The sequence below is a fragment of the Eurosta solidaginis genome, chromosome 2, assembly GCF_040869045.1.
Source record: "Eurosta solidaginis isolate ZX-2024a chromosome 2, ASM4086904v1, whole genome shotgun sequence".
Taxonomy (NCBI): Eukaryota; Metazoa; Arthropoda; class Insecta; order Diptera; family Tephritidae; genus Eurosta; species Eurosta solidaginis.
In genome coordinates this window covers 244018676-244043004 of record NC_090320.1, presented here as the reverse complement: position 1 = coordinate 244043004, position 24329 = coordinate 244018676, and the positions used below count along the sequence as shown (strand labels likewise).

Sequence of the window (24329 nt, the reverse complement as noted above, 5' to 3'; positions counted from 1 at the left end):
GCTTTCAGAATCGCCACGGGCTGTCTTCTTATGTCCCCAGAACACCATCTGCATAATGAGGCGAGAATACTCCCCATCAGGGAGAGAAATTATCCCAACAGACATCTGATTGATAAACCAGCACCGCCTAGGGGCTTAAGGAGTCATCTCCGTAAACATTTTGAGGAAATACGGCACCTGAGAACCCATCCGTATGAAGCGAAAAAACACAAGCAGGTCCTTGGTGAACTTCATAAACAGGCGTCGGACCTTTATGCCGGGAATTGCCCGGCGAATCCAGTACTTAAAGAAAAGTATCCAAAACTCGCGGAAGAGGAACGCATACTCCCCAGGGAAACGCGTGTCACTCTTGCTCAACTTCGTTCTGGATACTGTAACAGGTTAAACTCTTACCTATCCAGAATCAACCCCGACATACAAAATGTATGCCCCGCTTGCAATGTGTCCCCACATGACACCAACCATCTCTTTAATTGTAATGTGGAACCAACGCCTCTAACACCCCTTTCCTTATGGTCCACCCCTGTTGAAACGGCAAGTTTCCTTGGACTCCCGTTAGAGGATATTGATGACAATTTGTGATCGGTCGCGGCTATTAGGTGGGGCGAAGCATTGCTACAACAACAACAACAACAACCGGAGCGTACCGGATCTGTATCCGGAAAAAACAACACTCCCCAAAGCCTTCGGGGAGTAACCTTATCGCAACAACCACAACAACAAGCAGCCCTGAAAATATTTTGAAATGATCTATAAACAGTTTCTTTTGATCTATAAACAGTTTCGATATGATCCACGAAATGATCCCATTATATGTTCAAAAGTAATAGCCCAATGTGAGAGGCGAATGGCTCTTCTCAATGCTTCAAAATTTCCTCGAGTTCGATCTATAGGACCCATTTACTAAATATCATTTATATATGTAGGTGAACATTCTAAGAGTTATAATGATTAAGAAGAATTTAAAAAAGTGTTCTCATGGCTCAGGAGACGGCATACTTTTTTCAAAGAAAATGTCGCCACTAGACCCTTTTGGCACTTTCTATCTATAGGCCTTGAAAGTTTTATTCGTGCCAATTCCATTAAGGTCTGCTTCAATAGTGCCACACAGCCTGCTCTCCCCACAGATTGTGGGAATTGTTTTTCGCTCACTATCATTAAAGAAGAATTATACTTATCTTATTTTCTTTTACCTTCCAGGTAAAGAGTCCAGCATTTGCTGTACAAGAATTGGCAGATTCATCTGTGTCTAGTTCGAGCGCTGATTATGAGCGCGCAAGCTCAAGTCTCAAGCCCACAGTAACATTAATGGCAACGCATTCACTGAGCTCAGTGGTGACGCCAACAGTTAAAGGTAACACAAGCAGTGCATCAACATCGACATCTGCCTCCTCCACCTCCACTGTTGGTATCAAAAAGGACGTAGAAAAAGTTTCTGTTAGTAGCTTCGAAGCCCAACAGTTAAGCGAACTCGATCAAGCTGTCTCATCAATTACTGACAATGTGATGTTGGACGACAGCGCAGCTGGTAATAAAAAAATGGTGACTGAAGCCAGCAACAACAATGTTATAGGACCAACAGAAAATATTATGCCAACAAATACCAACAATATGTTCCAAATACCTACAACGGCCAATACAAATACTGAAACTAACAACGAAAAATTGCAAACAGCTACAGTTGCTCCCAGTAATAATTTCAATGTTGTATCTCAAGTGATGCCAACAACAACAACAACAACAACAACAGATTATGTGGTACCACAAGAAGTGGTGCAGGCCTGCGAAAATGCTTTACCACACAACACTTCCGATGATAATTCCATCTTAACATTTGACGATGTTTTCGACAGTAAATTTATTAATGAAATTCTTAGCACAGCGGATACAGAAATACATTTTGATGAAAATGAATTAGATACAGCAACGACTGTAGCACAACAGCAACAACAGTTGGAACAAAATCAAATTTATCATCAGCAACAGGTACCAACAGCTAAGCGCATGCGCTATGATGAAACAATAATGGCGAGTGGGTCAACAGTTGGACAACAACAATATCTGCCAATGCAACAACAGCATGATATGCCAGGTGTTGAAATCACAGGAGAATTTATAGCATATCAACAGCAAACGCAACTTCAACAACAGCAACAACAACAGCAGCAACAATATGTGCCGTACAATGTTGGCACCTTAGATGATTTCAAAATGTTTAATACCGCTGGTAGTTTGATGGACCATCAGCATCAGCATCAAATGCCAGCGCATTTACAACAGCAACACCATGTGAACGAACAGCAGCAACAACAACTCACAGCTATCGATGCAATGCATTTACAGCAATTACTCTACCAACAACAATCGCTAGGTACACATTTTGATAATACTGGTAGTATGCTTAATGACACTGCGCTTCAGCACCAGCAGCAACAGCAGCAACAATACGATGGCAGTGGTGGTGTTGTTAGTGCCAAACAATTGCTAGATATGTGTGGTGCTGCAACAGTTGATATGAAACCGAATAAAATGATGAGCGATTTTGCAACATTTGCTGCAGCTAGTGGCAGTTGTGGTCATGAGAGCGTCGACGGCGTTGGCGGTGTTTATGAGCACATGGCAGACAACTTTCAGTTATATAATGTACCCTCGCTTACCGATGACAATGTGGATGAGAGAGATGCGCAATTAACTGCACAAGATAACTTAAGTAGGACAACAAATACTTTGCTGCCAAATGTTATGAATGGCATGCAACAACAACAACGTAATTGTGCACAGCAATACGTGTTACCTGTCGGAGTCGTTGGTAGTGGTGCTGAAGATCAATTAATTTATGAAATAACTGATAATACCCAAATGGCTGTGATAAGCCAACAACGACAACAACATTTGCTTAACGAATTTTTAACACAAGCCAATTATGAACAACAGAAAATTAGTGATATGCAACCAAATGCTGCGACGGCGCTAGAAGCTAGTATAATTTTGCAGCAATCAAACAATAACGAAAACAATATTTCACATAAAGAAGCTATAGATGATATAGATGCTGATATACTCGATTTTGATTATACGCTGCTGGATATGGTGAAGGGGATTAGTAGTAGCAGTAGCGGTAGCAGCAGCAGTAACGTTAAAGCTATGAAAAGCGAATTCAATACAAGCGGCGGTAGTCTAAGTAGCAGCAGTGGTAGCGGTGCTGTTGTTAATAATAGTAAATCTTATGATGATGTATACTTAAATGCTTACCTCTACGCTGGTATACCGAAACCTATAGCTATAAATTGCTTTGGTCTAATCAAGTTACCATTTGCTGCAGCCACAACATTCCGAAAACATATATTAAATACGCGCAAAGCCAACAATAGTCCTATCAGTTTGAGTGGTGGTGGTGGCATAAATGGTATTGTATGCGGGAATGCGGCAACTACTGCACGCAACTCAACGAAATTAATGCAAAATTATTTCTCGAATTTAACTTCATCATCATCATCATCATCATCGGCCAATAATGCATTGTCGTCAAGTAGCAGCAATGAGTTCTCAATAGGCAGTATTACCATTACAAATTCCACTGTTTCACAACAAAGCCAACTGTATGCAGCACAACAAAAACAACAAAGCAATGGTGGTAGCAGTGGTATTGGCAGCAATAGTGGAGGGTTAGAAATTACCTTTAACACAAATTCAAATGGCTGTGGATCGGCTAGTATGTCGCCTGTTTCTTCATCTGCAACTGCGCAACGTTCACGTTCAAAATCGGGCAACAATTCAACCAACAGCGGTAGCGGTGTAGCCGTAGGTGCAACACTCGTACGCAGTAAGTCACAAACTGGTGCACCAGTTGCTGTAATTACACCAACCAATCGTTTACCATTGCCGCCACCACGCCCCAGTACGGCTGGACCCGTGCTAGCGCAAAGTAGCAAAACAATATTTGTTAGCAATACGGGTAGCACAAATGATCGTGTCAAATTTATTAAACGTTGTATGCCACTCGTGAGCAGCAGCAACAGTAATAGTCGCGCGGATGCTGGTAGTAAACGACTAAAATTTTCACCACGTCAAATAGCTGATTTGTTAGGTGGTGTAGGTAGTAGCAGCAGCAACAACAAAAACACTAGCAATCACAAATCATCAGCCGCGACAGGGGATGTAAGCATCAATGGTGTAAGCAACAATCATGAGATGAACAACGCGAACGTCAACAACAATAACAGCAGCAGCAGCAGCAACAATGGTAACACCAACACCAACAATATAACTCCCAATCTCAATTCAATTTCAGATACGGATCTATTGAAATCGGAACGTGTAGCGCGCTTTTATGAACGTCGTCGTAAACTCTATGATATGGCACGTAATACGCGTCAACAACAACAACAACATCAGCAACAACAACGTTCTCAACAACCGCAATTGCAACAAAAATTGTTGCAGCAACAACAGCAACTATTCAAAATGCTAACAGATTATGGAGTGACAACTGCGCCAGTGATTGGTAATTGTAAAGGCGCAAATGCAGTTGCGAATGGTGGAAATAACAACAACAATAACTGTAGTGAAATATTGCGCATTTCGGCTTGAAGTTGCAAACGCCGTCGTAGTATGCAGCGCTGTAAGCAAGCGCGTTGTTCATGTTTTTGTTGTACACAGGCAAAAACAACATAATGACAAGAAACTTTTGGCGAATTAGTGGCAGTTCAGTCCAGTTTTTGACCTAAAGGATTCAGGGAAGTTCTGAATGTCTATTAAAATGGCGCCGTAGCAATAGATAAATTAATATGATTGGCTGTGTGTAACCTCCTCAAATCTCAGCTGCTTCTGACTAAACGGCAAAAGGTTTGAAGTGCCCTATTTAAGAATTTATTAGAGAAATGCATTGTCTAGAATTTGATTGAAAAACGTTCTCTATTAAATTTATAAAGATACAAGGCGCTTTCGTGTAGGTTGGGGTAATGGGTGATCTAACACTCAGCAGCCGAAACCTTGCAGAAAGTTAAGCTCTCAGTTCCATAGGAGACAGTCCGAAAATGGCTTCTTTGTGGCTAGTTCTAAAACGTTTCCTTTTCTCCAAGCTGTGTGTGAAGCAGGGATTATCGACAACCGATGTTTGGAAATAACCAGTACTGAATGAGATACAAAATCTTTAGCTCTAGGCCTTGTACGTTATTTTATTGCAGTATTGTGTAGTCAACTGGGCCGAAAAAAATAATGTTATATGAAAGCACTTGATTTATTATACGAAATATTGATGCAGTAAAACCAGACAAGTTAAGTCAGTCCGGTCATGCATTTTTAAGTAGTAGAGAGAGACAATTTTTGGTACTATTTGTCTAGCTCTCTTCCAGCTTAGTTATGTAATATGTAAGCGAGAAAACCAAAATTAAATCAGAGGAAATGGATAAGGCCGATTAGAGGAAGTTGGGTTCAAGTCGGAAAAATAAATAGAATGAGACGAAGAAGGAGAGTGAGAGTAAACGAAAATGGTTTGAGAAGTAGTGAGTCTTGCTACAGGAAGAGTAAGAATAACATTCGTAAAAGATTATTAAAGGTAAAAGTAAGAGATAAGATAAGATAAGAAGAAAAGCCAGAACAGTAAGAGGAAAACGCTAAAGATTTGCGGAAGAATGAAAAAGAAATTAAGTGGGTCGAGGGCACAAGAAATAAGAGGGTGAGCAAATGGAGAGGCAGGTGGATAGATATAGAAAGCCGGAACCACTTCTGTCAGGTTTTATCATAAGGCTGGAATTTTTTTTTTTGATGTTAGAATTGTTTCCAGAGTTTTTTGCCCTCAGGTACGCTCTGATTTTTTGAAGCACTGTTGCTGTAAAACCTATGCCGCTATATTTCTGCTCAATGAGCATACCACTTAACGCTTGGTTTACATAGGTAAATGTTGGGTCTTGTGACCGTATACCATCAATCTCGATTTTTCTTATTACAAGCCTTCCAGATACTCATCCGCAACTTCACGATATCGTTCTAAATTGACAGTCATTTCATTTGTGAAAAAGTGAAAATCTGAAGATCCAGCCATTTAGTTCCGATTACTAAAGCTTTGCCATTTCCTCACAACAAGTCCGTAACTCTCGCGTAATAAAGTAGGAAGTGACATCTCTTGGAATATATTTGGACGAGTATTAGTAGTCGGCCGCTGTTATAGACTTTTACCGGAAACAACTCCGCCCCATAAAAGAAATACAGACCGGGCATGAATGTGTAAAGCAAAATTTTAAGTTATGAAGGCGAGTCAAATGCGACTCCATTTTGTAATATTCAGGGCTGTCATGGAATCAAATTGTTGTCGGAATCGGAATTAAAACCGACAAAAAAATTACTTTGGTGTTATGAAATCCAATGTTATCGGTTTAATGTTCGAATTGGATTTAGTGTCGGTTTTAGGTGTCACAGAATCCGAAAATATTGGTTTTACTATCGGAAACAAACCAATCAGTTAAATGCTGTTGGATTCCAATGTATTTAATGTTTTCATAGATGTTTTTTCTTTTGTAGTTGATCATTTTCTAAAAATGTAAGTAAATAAAGGTAAATTTACATACATTTTCACTCTTAATAGGGGAAAGCATAAAAATTCAATGCAAAACAGTATTTTGATTGAATTCATGAAAGAAACATACAGTTATTGCGAATGGCTTCATGAAGCACATCATCTAAAATCGTTGACACCGTGTTTCTTCCTACACTCATGCTAGAATCCTTGCCAACTGATATTTGATAGGATCCTTCAGTTAAATATCGTAATGTAGCTGCTAGTTGCAGCACTGGCAGAACTTTCGAGCAAGTTAAGCGTCATTCAATGGTGTCCAATAACCTTCGGAAAGCCTCTTTGTTTATGCGATAGTATGCAATGTAACTGCAAATACACTATAAATATTTAGAAACCCACATTAAGAAATTTAATTACGCTGTCTCTGGCAACTCAAATGGATTGCTGCGATCTCTCAAAATTTTCCTTTTGACCTTCTCGCAACTTTCTTCTTCCAATGACATAAATGCTACAAGTGCTGACATTTTGATGTCAATAAATTTGTTTATTTCTATTTAGATGCACAAAACAATTTATTTTATAAAATTTTTCCAAAAAAAATTAACATCAAAATTGCTGGTGCACCGATACACTGCAAAACAGATGATTCGAACATCGCTTTTATTTACATTCGAAAACAGCAAAACCAATACGGTTTTAAGACACCAATTTAAATCAATATTGGTTTGCAATTCCGATAAAACGCAAAACCGATTGGATTCCATGACAGCCCTGATTGACTTCGCCTGTCTGGTTTTATTGCATCATGTACGAAACTAAGTAGTTCCAGATGTTGTTTAAATGACAGTTAATGGTTCAAACTTAGCTGCGAATTAATATACTACCAATGTATGAACACTTGCGGGTAAAAAACTAGCAAAAAAATGTATCAAAAACTTTATCAGTAATTTTCTCAGTTAATTTAAAAAAGAAAACTCTGAAGTTTATATAACGAAAATTACTTAAACCAATTCAAAAACGTTGTCGAAAAATCTCGAAAGTACGAGAGAATATAAAAAATCTTCATGATGTAGTAATTAAAGCTGCAGACATTGGTGTTTTATCGGTAACCTTATAACAGCTGATTCGACCAACCTTATGGGAATCAATGCAATCGATTATTGGTGCCGCTAAAGCAGGAGTCATTGGTGCCGTTTGTCGTATCGCTGTAGTCGTATCCCTAACGTAATCAGCTTTTTATCGTTACGACGGTAAACCAAAAACCAATTGGTTGGCTACGATACGGTTACCACCTTCAACAATCCTCTAAGTATCTGTTAGCTTGTCGGCTAAAGGCCCTCTCTGATTTACTCCGAATAGAGCTTGGCTGGGTGTATTATTAAGAGCGAACTCAATTTTTGTTATGTGCTTTACCCAATCCGCGTGCTGAATAGACTCACTAAATTTCGCCAACATACCCACCAGGGTACGATTAACCCTCTCGACCTGGCCATTTGCTTGAGGCGAATGAACCGCGACCTTAATGTGCTGTATGTTGTTACTCTCCATGAATTCAGAAAAATCTTTAGAAGTGAAGCAACTACCTCTATCTGTAACACATCTAACTGGGCGACTATAGTACTCAAAATACTTTCTAAATGATGCATTCACTTCCTTTGTACTTGTTGTGAGCACTGGGTATAATTTCACGCATTTTGTGAAGCTATCGATAATGACTAAAATATGGTTACGTTTTGATTGTAAGGATGGTAAAGGTCCTAGGTGGTCTAAATGGATTGTGTGGAATGGGGTAGACTCTTTGGGTATGTTATGTAACTGCCTTTGGTTCGATTTGAGTGGAGGGGAATACATAATGCATCGAATATAATTTCTTGTGAACTCGTTAATTTTATTTTTCATGTCTGGGAACCAATAAGTCGAAATTATCTTTTTATAACACTTATCCACCCCTAAGTGACCAATATGTTCATGGGTTGTTCTGATTATTTCCTTTTCCATTTCTTGAGGCACATAGAATAAAGGAGTGCCGTTATTCTTTTTGTACACTACCCCATTAAGCATTTCGAACTTATCATTCTCTTCTTTTTCTAACTGGTTCCTCAATTTAGAAATTTTGTATTCGCGTATTTGTGCTGCGTGCAACCGAAAATCTATATCCTCACTATCGACAATTTCTAAACCTTGTTCAGAATTTGTTTGACATCTGCTTAGAGCATCCACATGAGCCATTTTTGCTCCAGCTCTATGTTGTATTGTATAATCGAAATTTTCCAGCTCTAAAGCCCACTTAGCTATTCGGCTATTTACCGTTTTTTTCGTTCAGGGTCAATGCGAACGAATTACAATCTGTAACAATTTTAAACTGAATACCTTCTAAAACGGCATAAGGCATTTATTATTGCAAGAGTTTCTAACTCAAAACTGTGATAACGCGATTCGGCTTCGTTAGTTCGCTTTCAAAAGTAGGCAACAGGATGAAACTTGTTGTCTTCTTATTTCTGCAGCAAAATGGCGCCATACCCGATAGCACTCGCATCGCAATGTAGTTCAGTTTCTCTTTTCGGGCAATATATTGATAATATTGGGCATGACATCAATTTAGACTTAAGTTCTTCAAATGATGTCCTGCACTCTTCATTAAATTCAAATTTGGCATCTTTTTTTTTATTAATTTGTATAACGGATTAGCAATCACGGAGAAGGATCTTACAAACTTCCTGAAGTATGAACACAATCCAAGTAATGATTGAACATCTCTTTGTTTTCTCGGGTACGGATATTCTGATATAGCTTTAATGTGACTATCTGACGGCTTTATTCCATCGCTTGATACTCGATACCCCAAATATTCTATTTGGTAATATGCAGGCTTACATTTCTCTAGTTTTAATTCAAGATTATACTTTTTTCAATGAGTTAACACCCTTTTAACTAGCTCAATATGTTCCTCTAATTTTGAATTTGCGATTAAAATATCGTCCATATATACAATTATTTCGTTTTTTACTATGAATTCTTTCAAAACCTGGTTTCTTTCAAAAATGGCATTCGCAAAAATTCGTATTGTCCGTTTGGGACAACAAATGATGTAACTGATTGCTAGTCCATTTTAATTTGGTAGAATCCCGACTTCAAATCTAAAAAACTAAACACTTGTTTCCCTTCTAAATACCCAAGGCAATCTTCGATTACTGGAAGTGGGTAATTAATTCTCTCTCAATATTTCTTTATTCAAGTTTCTGTAATCTATACACATTCATCTTTCTCCCGATTTCTTCTTTGCTAGCACAATCGGGGAGGAATATGGAGAATTACTGTGTCTAATAACTTTTTTTTTCAGAAGTTCGGTTATAATATTTGCCACCTTAGCCTTTTCTGAAAACGAAAGGCGTCTTGGAGAACACGATAGAGGAGTGTCGGAAGTTAAATGAATATTTGCCTTATATTCGCACTGTATTGGTTTGCTCAAGCTACTTTGTAAGTATGTTTGTTTAATTGCTTGCTCGAAATTCTTTTTCCAACATAGAGGCAAAGTTGGGTTAATATCTGCCTCGTTTTCAAAACTTTCGATACTGCAAATTTCCCGAAGCGTTATTCGGGCCCTCATCATTCACTTTAGTAACTACCAGATTTTTTATGTTTTTATCAGATTTTAATTAAATTTCATTTTCGAGAGGTTTTACACAAAGAAATATTTTATATAAACTTAAAAAATCTCTTCCCAAGATAATTGGGAATGGCATAGCATCGTCTGCCAATACGTAAAAACTTAAATAATTTATTTCATTATTTAATTTTGTTGGTAGTCTTATGTTTCCGTAGCACTTCAATTTTGTATTGCCTATGGCTGTGAAATTCATTGACTGCTTACTTATGTATTCGTGTTTAATGAGGGATCTCCTGATAAAGTTAGTGCGGCTACCCGTGCCAAACATACAAGAAAATAAACTAAACTGTGGATATATTCTGAAAGATTTGTTTAAAGCAACACTCACCGTTCCTGGGCACTCTGCTTCGTCTCAGTGACCGCCATTGAAAGCAGCGCCAACTACGTTTTTAGGGCAGTTTCCATGAAAGTGGTTTGTGTCTCCGCATATGAAACAAGATCCTCTTAGGCGCTTCGGCTTCTTACAGTCGGCTGAAAAATGTCCGTATGCTGAACAATTGTAGCACCTATTTTGCTGTTTACGTTCTGGTTTCGCTGATTGTCCACTCATGTTGTTGATTAATTTTTCATATTTTGGCAATGTCATCTTTATATCTTCAAGTGTGCTTGTGTTATATAACACTGAAACGCAAGCGGTTTTGTCTTGTAGGCCCTCAATGACGAATTCTACCAAGTCATTGTCTTTTATTGAGCTGTTACTGGCAATCTTTTGCATGGACAACACATAGTGCAACATACTTTCTTTGCCCTTATTCCAACGTGGGGCCTCTAGCTTTTTCATTGTTTCTCTATAGCTAGGTGTTTTACGGAATTCTGCCAATAAACGTGTTTTTAGTTCACCCCATGTTCGAGCAAGGACGATCTCAGCCGACCTTTTTGCGCTTCCAGTAAGCAATTGACGAGCCAAAAGAAGTTTTCTACTGTCGTTGCACCCATATGTATCTGCTGCGTATTCAAAATTGTCTATCCATTTGCCGATATTGCCGTCATCATCACCGCTATATTTCGGAACAAATATGTATTTCAGCGAGTACATGTATGTCGTTGTTGACTCATTTATTTGTTTTTTCAACTTTAAAATTTGCAACTGCATTTCTAAATTGCTCGCAGCCGCCGTATCACAGTTATTTTCTACTTCGCAAATTTTGAGGTTACCTTCGGGTATGCTTTCACGAGTGTCGCCATTTTCATTATCGCCTCCACCAACATCATTTTCTGGCGACTGCTTGGTTTGGGCTTCTGATTTATCAGCGCCAGCTTCTACGTATTTACCGATATTTGGTTTTTTCGGTGGTGCACCAACTACATATATCCTGAAGCAGACTCCTAATTTCTCCTTCTGAGGCCGACCTGCGTTATTGTATTCCCGCGTCGGCAAGTATCGATGCGATACGTTCATTGTCGATTTTTTCTATGTTAAAATGTATTTATTCGGAAGATATTAATTTTTGTTGGGCGCGGAAGAGCTTTGTCGGAAGTTATTAATGATGTAATTTGCAAAAATTAGTAGGTATTTCGTTACCACACCTGACGCTGTAGTAATTAAAGCAACTGTTCACTCCGTTAGTTCAATACCAATTTAATTCTTTATTCAGTTAGTCACAATAACATACCGATGCTTTTCATTGGTCTGTTCACAATAGTTTGAGTATTTACCTACATCATCCCGCTCCCCACTCCCTAGTTCCATGAGGAGCTTGGGGTCGCAGAGCCTTGCCTGATGAAGAAACAGGATTCACCGGGGGTAGCTGGGGTTGACTATTAGGTTGGGTAAGCTATAAGCGCTGGCAACCCTTAAACGGGTTGCGCTACACCACCTCTTGAATCATATGGGTATTTTAGTCGGCTCTTATGACAGCTGAACCTGCCTCGTGTATATTCTAAGCCCAATAACCCGCTGGTGTGTTTTTTTTTGAGTATGAAGTTGTTTAGTCTAAATTTTGATCTGACAAAACACAACTTTTAAGTCTTGCAAAACTCGCATTGAGTTTTTCCGAAGAATCTCTCAGATTTTCTCTTATACAAAGTTTGAACAAATATATTTATTTGTACTTTGTCAAATTAGATTGAAAAGGACTACAACGCTGCATAAACAATATTTTTTCTGAATTGAACTTTTTCTGAAACGTTTTTGAAATTGGTTTACCAAGTTTTTGGCAAACAATTGTAGAGTTCCACACCAAAAGGATACATTTGTATAAGATTTTCATACACAATTTTTTCGTTTTGGTGTGGACCTCCACAATTATTATAGTGTTTTTTTTTATTATTATTAACAAAACTAAAAAAAAAAACTAAAAAAATAACTGATAAAATTTTCAAATAATTTTTGCTGGCATTTTTTACTCGCAGATGTATATCACCTGCTCAAACAGCTAGCGGCAGCAAAAAAAACAACAATACAAACAATAAACCGTTAAAAAAAAATTATAAATATTGAATATAGCTTAAAATATTTTTAAAAAATAATTCTAATTTGATTTTAAGTTAATTTAAATTAAACTTAAATTTATTTAATAATTTAGGTTAAATAAAGTATACGATATAATATCAAAATAGTGATATTGAGTTAAAAAAAAATAACAATTGTAGAGTTCCACACCAAAAGGATACATTTGTATAAGATTTTCATACACAATTTTTTCGTTTTGGTGTGGACCTCCACAATTATTATAGTGTTTTTTTTTTATTATTATTAACAAAACTAAAAAAAAACTAAAAAAATAACTGATAAAATTTTCAAATCATTTTTGCTGGCATTTTTTACTCGCAGATGTATATCACCTGCTCAAACAGCTAGCGGCAGCAAAAAAAACAACAATACAAACAATAAACCGTTAAAAAAAAATTATAAATATTGAATATAGCTTAAAATATTTTTAAAAAATAATTCTAATTTGATTTTAAGTTAATTTAAATTAAACTTAAATTTATTTAATAATTTAGGTTTAATAAAGTATACGATATAATATCAAAATAGTGATATTGAGTTAAAAAAAATTTTTATTAAAAATAAGAATCATGTCTTTATACCATAATTGTATTAAATTTAATGTAAATATATATTCAAAAACTTCTTCTCAGCATAACAGTTTAAGAAAAAACTAAAAAACTTTCTAAATCCAAAAAAATAAGTACCAAATACAGTCGCTCATAAAAAAATAGGACGAACTCACAAAGAAATTATATAAAATATTTCAATTACAAAATTGTTTTTGTTAAATGTTTTTAAAAACAAAATTTTTATAACAAAAGGGAGTGCCACGAAATCCCAAAAAAAAAAAAAATCCCCAAAGAAAAAAAAATACCCAAACACATAATCCCCAAATTCAAAATCCCCAAAATCAAAATCCCCAAACACAAAATCCCAGTGCTATGATAAACATCATGACCGTGTAAAAAATAACAATATCTCTTTCCTCTTTCATTCATATTTATGTATGTATAACTATATATTCACGTTTTGGCAATACATATTTTTACTTATCCATATATAGGACTGCTAGTCGCTCTAATTCGAACAAGCTAACAGAAGCGTGTACTACGCAGAACGACATCACCGTGGCGGTAGCCACGGTTACACCCGGACTTGGCATGGCGTAGCCCAGGGTTATTTTTTATAAGCGCGGCCGAAGGCCGCCTATGCAGAATGTTGGTGTGGATGGATTATTATTCTTTTTTGGTCGCGGCGATTTTGAACCTAATTTGAATTTATTTCACACATAAAATGGGGATTCTGTGTTGGGGATTATGAGTTTGGGGATTTTGATTTTGGGGATTTTGATTTGGGGATTTTAATTTTGGGGATAACGTGGTAGACCCATAACAAAAACCCTGTATACATAGCCCAGTTCATATGTACAGGTATGAAAATGAAAATAGCAGCAAAAGTTATTTACCAATTTTATCAGTAATTTTTCTCTTTTATAAATATTTTGGTAACTTTAGAAAGTGTTTTAAATTTTGGGAATCAGAAACAAATCTCAAAAACGTTTTCGAAACAATTCGAATAATCAATAGGGGTTTAAGCGCACATCATAAGAAAACGCGAAAGAAAAATGTATTTCTTGGCGAAACCAGGACTCCCCTGTGCACTTTTGGTAAAAAATATTTAGTAAAAGTTAGCGGAAAGCGTATGAGTTTGCTTGACAGTTGAATAATACTAGACAAACAAAATTTTTCTGAAGCGTTTACTTGTATGGAATATTTTATTTCCTGTGGAATACGCTTTGCTTGGAATTTTCGCAACTTTTTGAATACGCAGTTTTGTAGGCCAAACGATTTGACACTAAGTGTGAAGAGTCTCGAAAGTCGCATGAAGCGAATCTAAAAATTCCAAGTCACGATTTCGCAACTTCCATGGGAGTTTTTTTTCTTCAATTAAAGTAAAAAATTAAAAAAATCAATGGAGAGGCTTTTAAACTTGTACTTGGTTGGTCAATAATTGATTTTATAACAAAACTGCATACCCAAAGGTTTAGTTCGAATCAAAAATTTTGAAATCTTTATTAAATTTGTGATTCTTTCTTTTAAATTTATGTCAGGAAATTTTATATTTAGAGAAAATTTAAATTTGTACTTTACAAAAATGATTTTACTACAAAACGTTAAATTTGTATTTTGTTAGACTAAAACTCTTTTTAACAAAAATACTAAATTCTCCATATCCAAGGGGCTTATGAAAATTTGAATAAAATATTTCAAAATCTTCATAAAGTCGCTTATACCAGTTCTGCGAAAATTTATTTTACAGCAAAACTGCATATCCAAAGAGTAAACTCGGGTCAAAAGATTCGAAATCTTCATGAAATTTTCAAACTCTCCACGAATTTCTAAATAATTTCCGATAAATGTGAATATTCAGAAGAAACTTTAAAAATTTTATTTACTACGCAATTATATACCCAAAATTTTTTTGAAAATTCGAAGTTGCATTCGAAGAATTTCACCATATTCGAAGTATTTCGAAATCCTTGCTAAAATTACATGTGTCTGGTTATACAATTCATACACTTTTCATCTAAAATTAGCAAAACTTAATAAAAAAAGAAATAGTTGATAAAATGTGTTAATCATACTACAAAATACTTTTCAAAAATTAGAAGTAAAAGTTACAAAACATTCATAAAGATTTTGAAACACATCTTGAGGTTTAGATTTTTTCTCGGCCTCAAATCTCTTCGGAGGTTATCGCGCCTTACTTTTTTTATTTGTTTATTTATATTTTAAGAAAAAGTATCTATATATTTTTGAGCGAAAATATGCAAAGCATTCTCAAAACTGTCTTGAAAAAATTCCAACATTTTACGAAAACTTATTTGTAGTTTTCTGAACTTCTTTTTTTGAGTTTGTAGTTTTGTGGCCCAATCACTTTTAGTCTTACAAAGTACAAGTTTTAGGTCTTTCAAAATTCGAATTGATTTATGAAAACTATTTTTCGTAGGGAGTTTCAGATTTTCTTCGACAAAAAGTTAAATTTTGCATGGATGAAAATCTAAAACATTGTAAAAACATGTCAAAAATTAATAAAAATTTTGAGTGACCTATAACATGTACTTTGTGATTGGGCTACAAAACTGAATATTCAAAAAAATTCATAGATTTTAAAATTTTTGTAAAATTTACTGGAACTTTAAAAAAATTTTTCAGAACGTTTTTGAGATTGGTTTGCATAGTAAAATGCCAAGAAATTGTTTTTTCAAAATATCGAAAACCAAGTAAGTAGAATTATATTGAAGTAATACGTTAAAATTACCCCTGCTATTTTTCTGTGCGTAAAGCCCCTTGTTGTATGTAAAATATTCAAAAAAGATATATAAATATTGTGTCGGATCGATTTGTATGGAAAGTTAACCTATTTCTCGTCATCGATTTTTCGATAGGATTTGGGCTCAGGAAAAAAAGTTCCACTACACATACCCAAAAAAATAATTTGTGAGCCTGCAAAAAAAAAAATGGCGAAAGGATAAATTTTTCGACCAAAACACTCCTCAAAACCGAAAAAATATTTTTTTTCCGTAAAACTTTTGTAAAAACGTTGGCGATAACTTTTTGAAAAAAAAAAATATTTTTTTTTGGATTTTGGTGAGTGTTTTGGTCGAAAAATTTACTCTCGTCATTTTTTTTCGCAGGCTCGAAAATTATTTTTTGCGTAGTGGAACTTTTTTTCCTGAGCCCAAATCCTATTGAAAAATCGATAGCGCGATATTGGTTAATAAATCGACCCAGTCTAATAAATATCTTTGGATTCTCATAAATATTTCTTGTCCAAAGATAAGCCTTGAAACTTTTTAAGCATGCATAGGGTTTTTGTTATACAATACAATTTATTAATAATAACTGGAAAATTGAAAAAAGTGTTACCCAACCTATTGTAAAAGAAAAAGTATGCTGGTTCCATTTCAACTCTGAGCGACTGTATGCTTTGTTAAACTTTGTCTTAAAAGTTAAAAAAACTCTAAAATGGCAAAAACAAAAAAACATCTCATATGCAGGCTTAGCATATGTGTAATTAGGATAAGTTTTTTCGTTTTTTTATTTATAATTTTTATATTTTTTTGTAAGCTAAATCGTAAACCTACAGAAAGAAAATACATAATTCTGCGTTTAGCGTCACTTTCGGCCCGATCATATTTCATATTTATAAAAAGAATTAAATCAAATATTTGAATGTTGATAGCTTATTTTTAGGCATCTTTATTTTTAGTTTTTAATATTATTGTGAATAAAATGTTACACAAATTTACTATGGGTCGAGAACAATCCGAGGCGTAGAATTACACAGGCCGACTGTATTTCAGATCCAGAAACCGGACTATATATTTCCGAAGGTTTATGATGCGCTGAATCCAAATCTGGCCTCAGAATTGTTCTATCAGCTCTGGTTTTCGAAACCTAACCTAAAAGTGCAAAAAATACCGTTTTTGTCCATATTTGAGGCATTTTGAAATTTTCATATTTCTAAATTTTCCTACACCTGAAAATCGATTGAGATAACATAGACATGATATATAGTCGATTACAAATTTTCTTGAATTGAGTCTTATTTTTCTTAAAATTTTTTCACACACCATAAGTGTGCTAACTCACCACACCCCTACACTATCTAACCCTCGGGTACGCAGTCACACACAGCCCTGACCCCTAGAAACCAACCCTATCATACCGCAAGCAGGCTAACCCAAGTGGGGACAGAGTTTACTCGCATATTTTTCTTAAAATAAGTCTTATTTATCTAGATATCTCACACCACAAGTGGGCTAACCAACTTAACTCCTAATCCACCAACCCCCACGTATCTCCTAAAGAAACATGAAAATTTCAAAATGCGATATCTCAGCGAAAAAAAAATGATATTTGAGCAAACTCAACAGCATTAGAAAGAAGAAGACTTATTTATAGATGCTATCCTTTAGTTTTGGTGAAAGAAAACATCTGCAAGGCTACATAACCTCAAATATGGGCAAAACCGGTGGTTTTTGCACTTTTAGGTCAGGATATCTCTTAGGCTAGATTTAGATTCAGCGCATCATAAATCATCGGAAATATATAGTCTGGTTTCTGGATCTGAAAATTTGTTAAATTTTGTCGGCCTGTGTTATGTTCGTATTTTTTTTAAAAGTCAAACCATTATGACTAGCAATTTGGTTATTAATTAATTTCATTCACTTCAAATGATAAATAAAATTGAAGAACTTTTAGACTACTGAATTCGCTGCTTTTAGAGTTATGTCCACCTCGACAAGCTTTTCGGGTTGTTTTCCATCCGAGCGTAGATCTACAGTAAAGAGCTCTTTGTAGTTGATAAGTTTCAGTGTTATCGTAGATATATATTAAGATATAGTAGATATACGCATGGTACAATACATATTTTTAATGAAAATGGCTACAATTGAATATTTTCAATAACATTCATATACATTAGGGTGGGTCGATTTGTATGGACGAAAGTTAACCGATATCGCGCCATCGGTTTTTCGATAGGATTTGAGCCATTTTTTCCTGAGCACAAATCCTATCGAAAAATCGATGGCGCGATATCGGTTAATAAATCGGCCCAGTCTAATATACATATGTACATCACAGAAAAAAAATTGGATCGGCAATTTTTATCAAATTTCATCAATTAAATTCTTATTTTTTACTGTCGATATTTTGATAAATAAATTCGGTAATAATCTAGAACAGTAGTCGACTGCTAATACACGTCCAAAAATATCGAGAGAGAGGTGTTTAAAGGCGCGTAATGACCTCGACAACAATAATCCAAAGGCGGGAAATCAGAATTTTAGCTCGTTCAAAAGATATTAACGAAAAACCGAAAAATGACCCCTGGACCCTCCGAAACCGGGAGTGGGATCCATAGTATTTTTGCGCAGTACACCTTTCTGCGTTGGAGGCCTTCGGTCGCGCTTATGAAAAATGAACTTGGCCGGTCCACCAGTGGGATCAAAATGCGTTCAAAATCCCTTTGTACCTAAAATTTTTTCAGTGCACAACAACATTACAACAGCCACATGATAATTGCCAACTTCAACTGCAAATATCTCGGCATTGAGATACAATTTTTCTTCTTCGAATTATTGTTTTCGAGGTCCATACATGTCTTTTGACACCTTCCGCGATATTTTTGGACGCGTATTAGCAGTCGACCCCTGTTTTAGACTTTTACCAAAGTTTCTATGAATTTTGTAGCTGAAACTATGATTAAAACACTTACAAAGTATAACCGTTCGCTCTTCTGGTCGGCCATGATTTATTTTTTGAAGTTTTTGCGCAATTTAATATTTAAAAATCAATCTCCAAACAAAAGGTAATAAAAAGATAGAATAAAATAAAATATGCGCATTTGTTGTTTTTTTTTTTTTGTTTTTTTTTTTTAATAAGAAATTTTAAAATTTTCTCATTGCGGAAAAACGTCAATAATGTCAAAAACAGTTATACTTTGTAAGTGTTTTTATCATAGCTGATAGCAGCTGCATAGTAACCAATCTCAAAAACGTTTGCGAAAAAATGCAAAAATTTTACGAGAATTTCGAACTTTCTATTTATTTGGAGTACTCTGAATTTTTTTGAGTATGCAGTTTTGTAGCTCAATCAATTTTAGTTTCAAAAAGTACAAAATTCGCATTGATTTTTGAATTTTTTTATTCCGGTAGGTTTTTTAGATTTTTCTTCATACAAATCATGAAAAAAATTATTTAAAAAGGAGGAAACAGCTTTCAGAAAAATTTTTTCAAAAGCAATGCTAGTTTTGAAATACCTTTTACTCGCACTTTGTTAAACTAAAATTGATTGGACTACAAAACTGCATTCGCAAACAAGTTGAGTGTACTCAAAATAAATAGTTCGAAATTTTCTCAAATTTTTTCGAAAATGTTTTTGAGATTGGTTTGTATTTGAATTTTAGTTACACAATTCATAGAATCGTTTCTTAAACTATAGAAAATACAAAAGAATTTAAATGCTAAATTTGAAAAACAAAAATGTCACTGCTATTTTTCTGTTCGCTGCTGTTTGCACAGTCATCAACAGCTCATATGTACGTCAATGAAAAACGCAATTTGCACTTTTTTATATCTTCATCATTATTATTATTATTATTAAATTTCATGCTTGTTATTGAAACTAATGTATGTACATATTGTGTATTTAATTATATTTCATTTTAAGCCAGACTGAAAGGTTTTTGAGCCTATTTCTTAAATTAAATACATACAAACGCAAATAAAAATAAAATAAAATTATAAATGTAATAAACGGCGGACGCACTGTTTTCATTTATTGTAAAATGTAGTTACACGGACGTTGCTTAAATACATAAAGTCTACACCTTTTCCAGTTTAAGTTCAGAAATTTACAACTCAAATTCAGAAAATTACAATTCAAGTTCAGAAATTCCAATTTAAATTCAGAAAATTACAATTAAAGTTCAGACTTTTCATTATAAGTTCAGAAAATTGCATTTCAAGTTCAGAAAATTACAATTCAAATTCAGAAAATTATAAGTAGGGTGTTAGTTTTCAAAAGTTATTCCAATTCATAATACGTAATGCAACACTAATATGTTATTTGCGGAAGTATTGATGCTTCGTTGACAATGGTGGCTTGGATATACTGTACCCCAAGTTTTCTCCAAGGCGTGTAAATCCCGAGCTAAGAAATCAAACGCCGCCACAGTGGTGTGATGGTAGCGTGCTCCGCCAACCACACCATATGCCCTGGGTTCGCACGCCGGGCAAAGCAACATCAAAATTTTAGAAATAAGGTTTTTAAATTAGAAGACAATTTTTCTAAGCGGGGTCGCCCCTCGGCAGTGTTTGGCAAGCGCTCCGGGTGTATTTCTGCCATGAAAAGCTCTCAGTGAAAACTCATCTGCCTTGCAGATGCCGTTCGGAGTCGGCATAAAACATGTAGGTCCCGTCCGGCCAATTTGTTGGGAAAATCAAGAGGAGCACGACGCAAATTGGAAGAGAAGCTCGGCCTTAGATCTCTTCGGAGGTTATCGCGCCTTACATTTATTTTTATTTAAGAAATCAAACGGAGGATAACTCTTTGCAACAAGTGCAAGAGGACGCTCCGGCCATGAAAGTACTTCAGTCAACATCGCAGTTTCGAAGCAGTGGAAGGGGGAGACCTCCACAGAGTTGCGAGATGCAGGTGCAGGAAGACTTGATCTGTGCACACAGTACTTATACGCTACTTGCGGGATTGTGTACGCTCCGTTGATTTCGTCATCACTGATGTCATACTCAATGCAGATCAATATGCTTGTGGCCTTTATGTGGAATATAGCTGAATGTCCTTGTAACTGACCTCTTAGTAGAGGAGGAGAGAGAAGAGAGTAAACGGTTTTTTACGCTATCTCCTTCATGCGAGCAAAATTGATTTAAGTGAGTTAAGAAGTCCAATGCTTTCTTAACAGATAGTAGGCACTTGAATCAGATTACTTGCGCTAACATTTACCATGTTATATACTATAATTGCAATTGCATGAAAGAAAAAAATCCTGACAAACTTTCTGAATTTGAATTGAAATTGTCTGAACTTGAATCGTAATTTTCTGAACTTGAATTGTAATTTTCTGAACTTGAAATGTATTTTTCTGAACTTGAATTGTATTTTTCTAAACTTAAATTGGAATTTCTGAATATGAATTGTAAATTTCTGTATTTAAATTGGAATTTCTGATCTTGAATTGTAATTTTCTGAACTTTAATTGGAAACTCTGAACTTGAATTGTAAATTTCTGAATTTAAATTGGAAATTCTGAACTTGAATTGTAAATTTCTGAACTTGAACTGGAAAAAGTGTAATTACGATAAATAAAGGGTAAGCCCGGAGAACTTGTTGTTTAAAAGCAATGGTAGCAGAGAAAAAAGTGCTTTAGGATAACATTTTTGATGAAGGCATGGTGAAGTAAAGAGCTGGAGCGTCTTTGCGAACATGTTAGGGAGCTGTTGAGAATCAACAAACTGTAAATAAGCCGAACAAAGGGAGATCCATAGAAAAATTTGTATACCAAATGCTCTAACCAAACGCAAGGAGAAGAGCAGTCTTATCTGGAGATAGCACACAGTACAGAGAATGATGAACAAGAAAATTGACGAATAGATGCATAGACTCATGAGATGCATATCGATATATGTTTTACATCGGGAGATAATACGGAAAAGTTGGTAGACTGCACGTAGACTTCGGTGTCGAAACGAGTAGCGACAATACCAAAATCTAATGCGCTCTAAAAACTTTCTAAAGTGTCGAGATTGCTATGAAACACAGGCCTGCCATAACACCGCGCTCAGAACTGCCACGAGATTTCTTATATCGTCTGAACATCGTATACATAGTGAGGCGGAATACTTCCCTCCAGGTACATAAGGAGTAATCTCCGCATGCACTATGAAAAAATTTGGTACACAAGAATTTAGCCGTTTGTACCAGAAGAGAGTAAAAATGCCCGATAAGTGCCCGACGAACCCTGGATCTCAATGTGATACCCTTGAGGAAAGCAGACTTCCCAAGGAGACGCGTGTCACTGTGCCACAACTTCGATCTGAATACTGTAAAAGTTTGCAAGTAAGCAATTTGTGAGTGATCGCACCTTTTGGGTGGGGTGAAACACTGCTACAGCGAGTGTAGGTTTTACGTGAGTACCTGCCGACGTCGGCCTAACCTCACGAATGCACAAAGTACACGAGTCAACAGCCCCCAAGGCTCGCTTACCTTGGTATGAATCGATAATGTTAGTTGACACACCATCACCTTGGCGGGGTTGGAGGCCTATCTACCACCTCTTCCATTCATACAATGCAATTCCACATTCGAGCTAACCAACTCTTACCGCATTCGGATAACAACCACAGACACCACGATGCTCCCAATAGGGGCCTACCTCAAATGAGCAGAAACGGAGCAAGCTCCGCGGGTTATCTGCTCCTCGTGGTACCACTTTAGAGTCTTGGTCTGACTTTCGCAGCCAAAGTCACTTGCTGTTGAGTATCCACCTACTCCGGACCGGCCGCCTAGGCGTGAGGTGGGGTTAAAACCCCCCACATTCACGGACACGCACACAATTACTTCCCACGATCACCGATGGTGATCTGCCGTCTCCTCCGTCTAAACACCTCCAAAGCATACCTATTGGGCAAATCAATAGTCCGACTAGTAGAGAGCGCCCTACTCACACCCACCCTTTCCCCTTCAAAAGTAATTCCACAACTGCTCATATCCCTGATGTCCGACTACTCCGGACACTCAAACAACACATGCACCCAGTCCTCACTCAGTGCACCACATACACACCCCTTCCGATTCGCTCAAGTTCCTCTTATGCAGAAATGCATTAAGAGGACCATAACCCGTGAGCAGAAAGCCCGGACTCAGATTAAATCTGAAATCTAGACTTTCTGCCACACACGAAACGTCCCGGATGTATTCGTACGTTACCCTGCCGTTGGGACTATTGTCCCAACGCTCCTGCCACTTCCCTCTAACCGAACTTCCATCAAACAGCAAGCTGTATCACTATCAGGTCGAGAGGGGGTGCACCAAGAAGCACCTGCATGGCATCCGTTGACACGGTAAGACACAAGGGCAAGCATGGGAGCATTATGCACTTCTGTATGCTCAGCACGCGCCTCAGACCATGAGCAGTCATAACCATTCGGTACCATACGCTGGCGCGAGAATCACCCTCTACTAATAAGAGGAGGCATCCGCATATGCGCAGAATTTGCAAAGATGCTCGAGTTGCCTTGGCAGTGAGTCCATGATCATGCACCTCGCTTGCCACACTTTCACAGGTACCAACGATAGAAGCCCGTCTGTACGAGAAATAGCTCCTCCAAAGTGCTTCTCTTCCAATTTGCTCCTTTTAATTTTTCTTACAAATTGGCGAGACAGGACCTTGTTTTATGCCGACTTCGAACGGCATCTGCAAGGCTGAGTTTTCACAGAAAGCTTTTCATGGCAGAAGTACACTCCGAGTGCTTGCCTAACACTGCCGAGGGGCGACCCCGTTAGAAAAATTTTCTTTTAATTGAAAAAACTTTTTACTAAAATTCCAGTTAAACCTAACCTACAATTTCTTTCATGTTAATTGGCACTCCTAAATGCAAACTTTTAAATAGAAATATATGCAGGGCAGACTTAAATGGTTTGACAACGTCGATTCATATTCGGCAAAGGACTGTCACACCGGAGAACAAGGCGAATTACTTGTCATTAAAATGCGTTCCGTATTGACCCCATATTAGTTTTGACAGATACAAGTTTGAAACTGTGAAGAATTGGGATCCAGCGTTAAGAGTTTGAATTATGTTAGCCTACAAGCTCAGTGTAGAAGTACTCCACCCGATTTCTCCTACTTGGTAGTAGATTAGCCTTTGATTTACTTTTTCGTGTGGCCAACCGCAAGTGCCACAAGAGATGACATGCACGAACATTATACAGAAACCACATATCGTTCCTAATAAATAGCAAGAAGAATCCTATCGATACCTTCCGGTAGCAGCAAAACAAAAGGGAGGCATCCACTAGGTAGAAAAGAAAAATACAGAAAGACTTGGTTTATCTTGTGTTTTATTTTGCAGCTGATTATCTCGAAGAGATGACTGTGCACCCAAATCGTCTATGAAAAGATGAAGT

The 24329-nt window shown here is 36.5% G+C and overlaps 1 protein-coding gene across 5 annotated transcripts in view; it reads left to right on the top strand.

Moving 5' to 3' along the window:
- Atxn7 (Ataxin 7) overlaps positions 1–19940 on the top strand; it is a 108177-nt gene extending 88237 nt beyond the window's left edge. For all 5 annotated transcript variants that reach the window (XM_067767442.1, XM_067767443.1, XM_067767439.1 and 2 more), the window contains exon 3: positions 1201–19940. In XM_067767442.1, coding sequence (XP_067623543.1) covers positions 1201–4590 — 3390 coding nt within the window. In that variant the 3' untranslated portion in view covers positions 4591–19940. The remainder of the gene's footprint in view (positions 1–1200) is intronic.
- The last annotated feature ends 4389 nt before the right edge of the window (positions 19941–24329 follow it).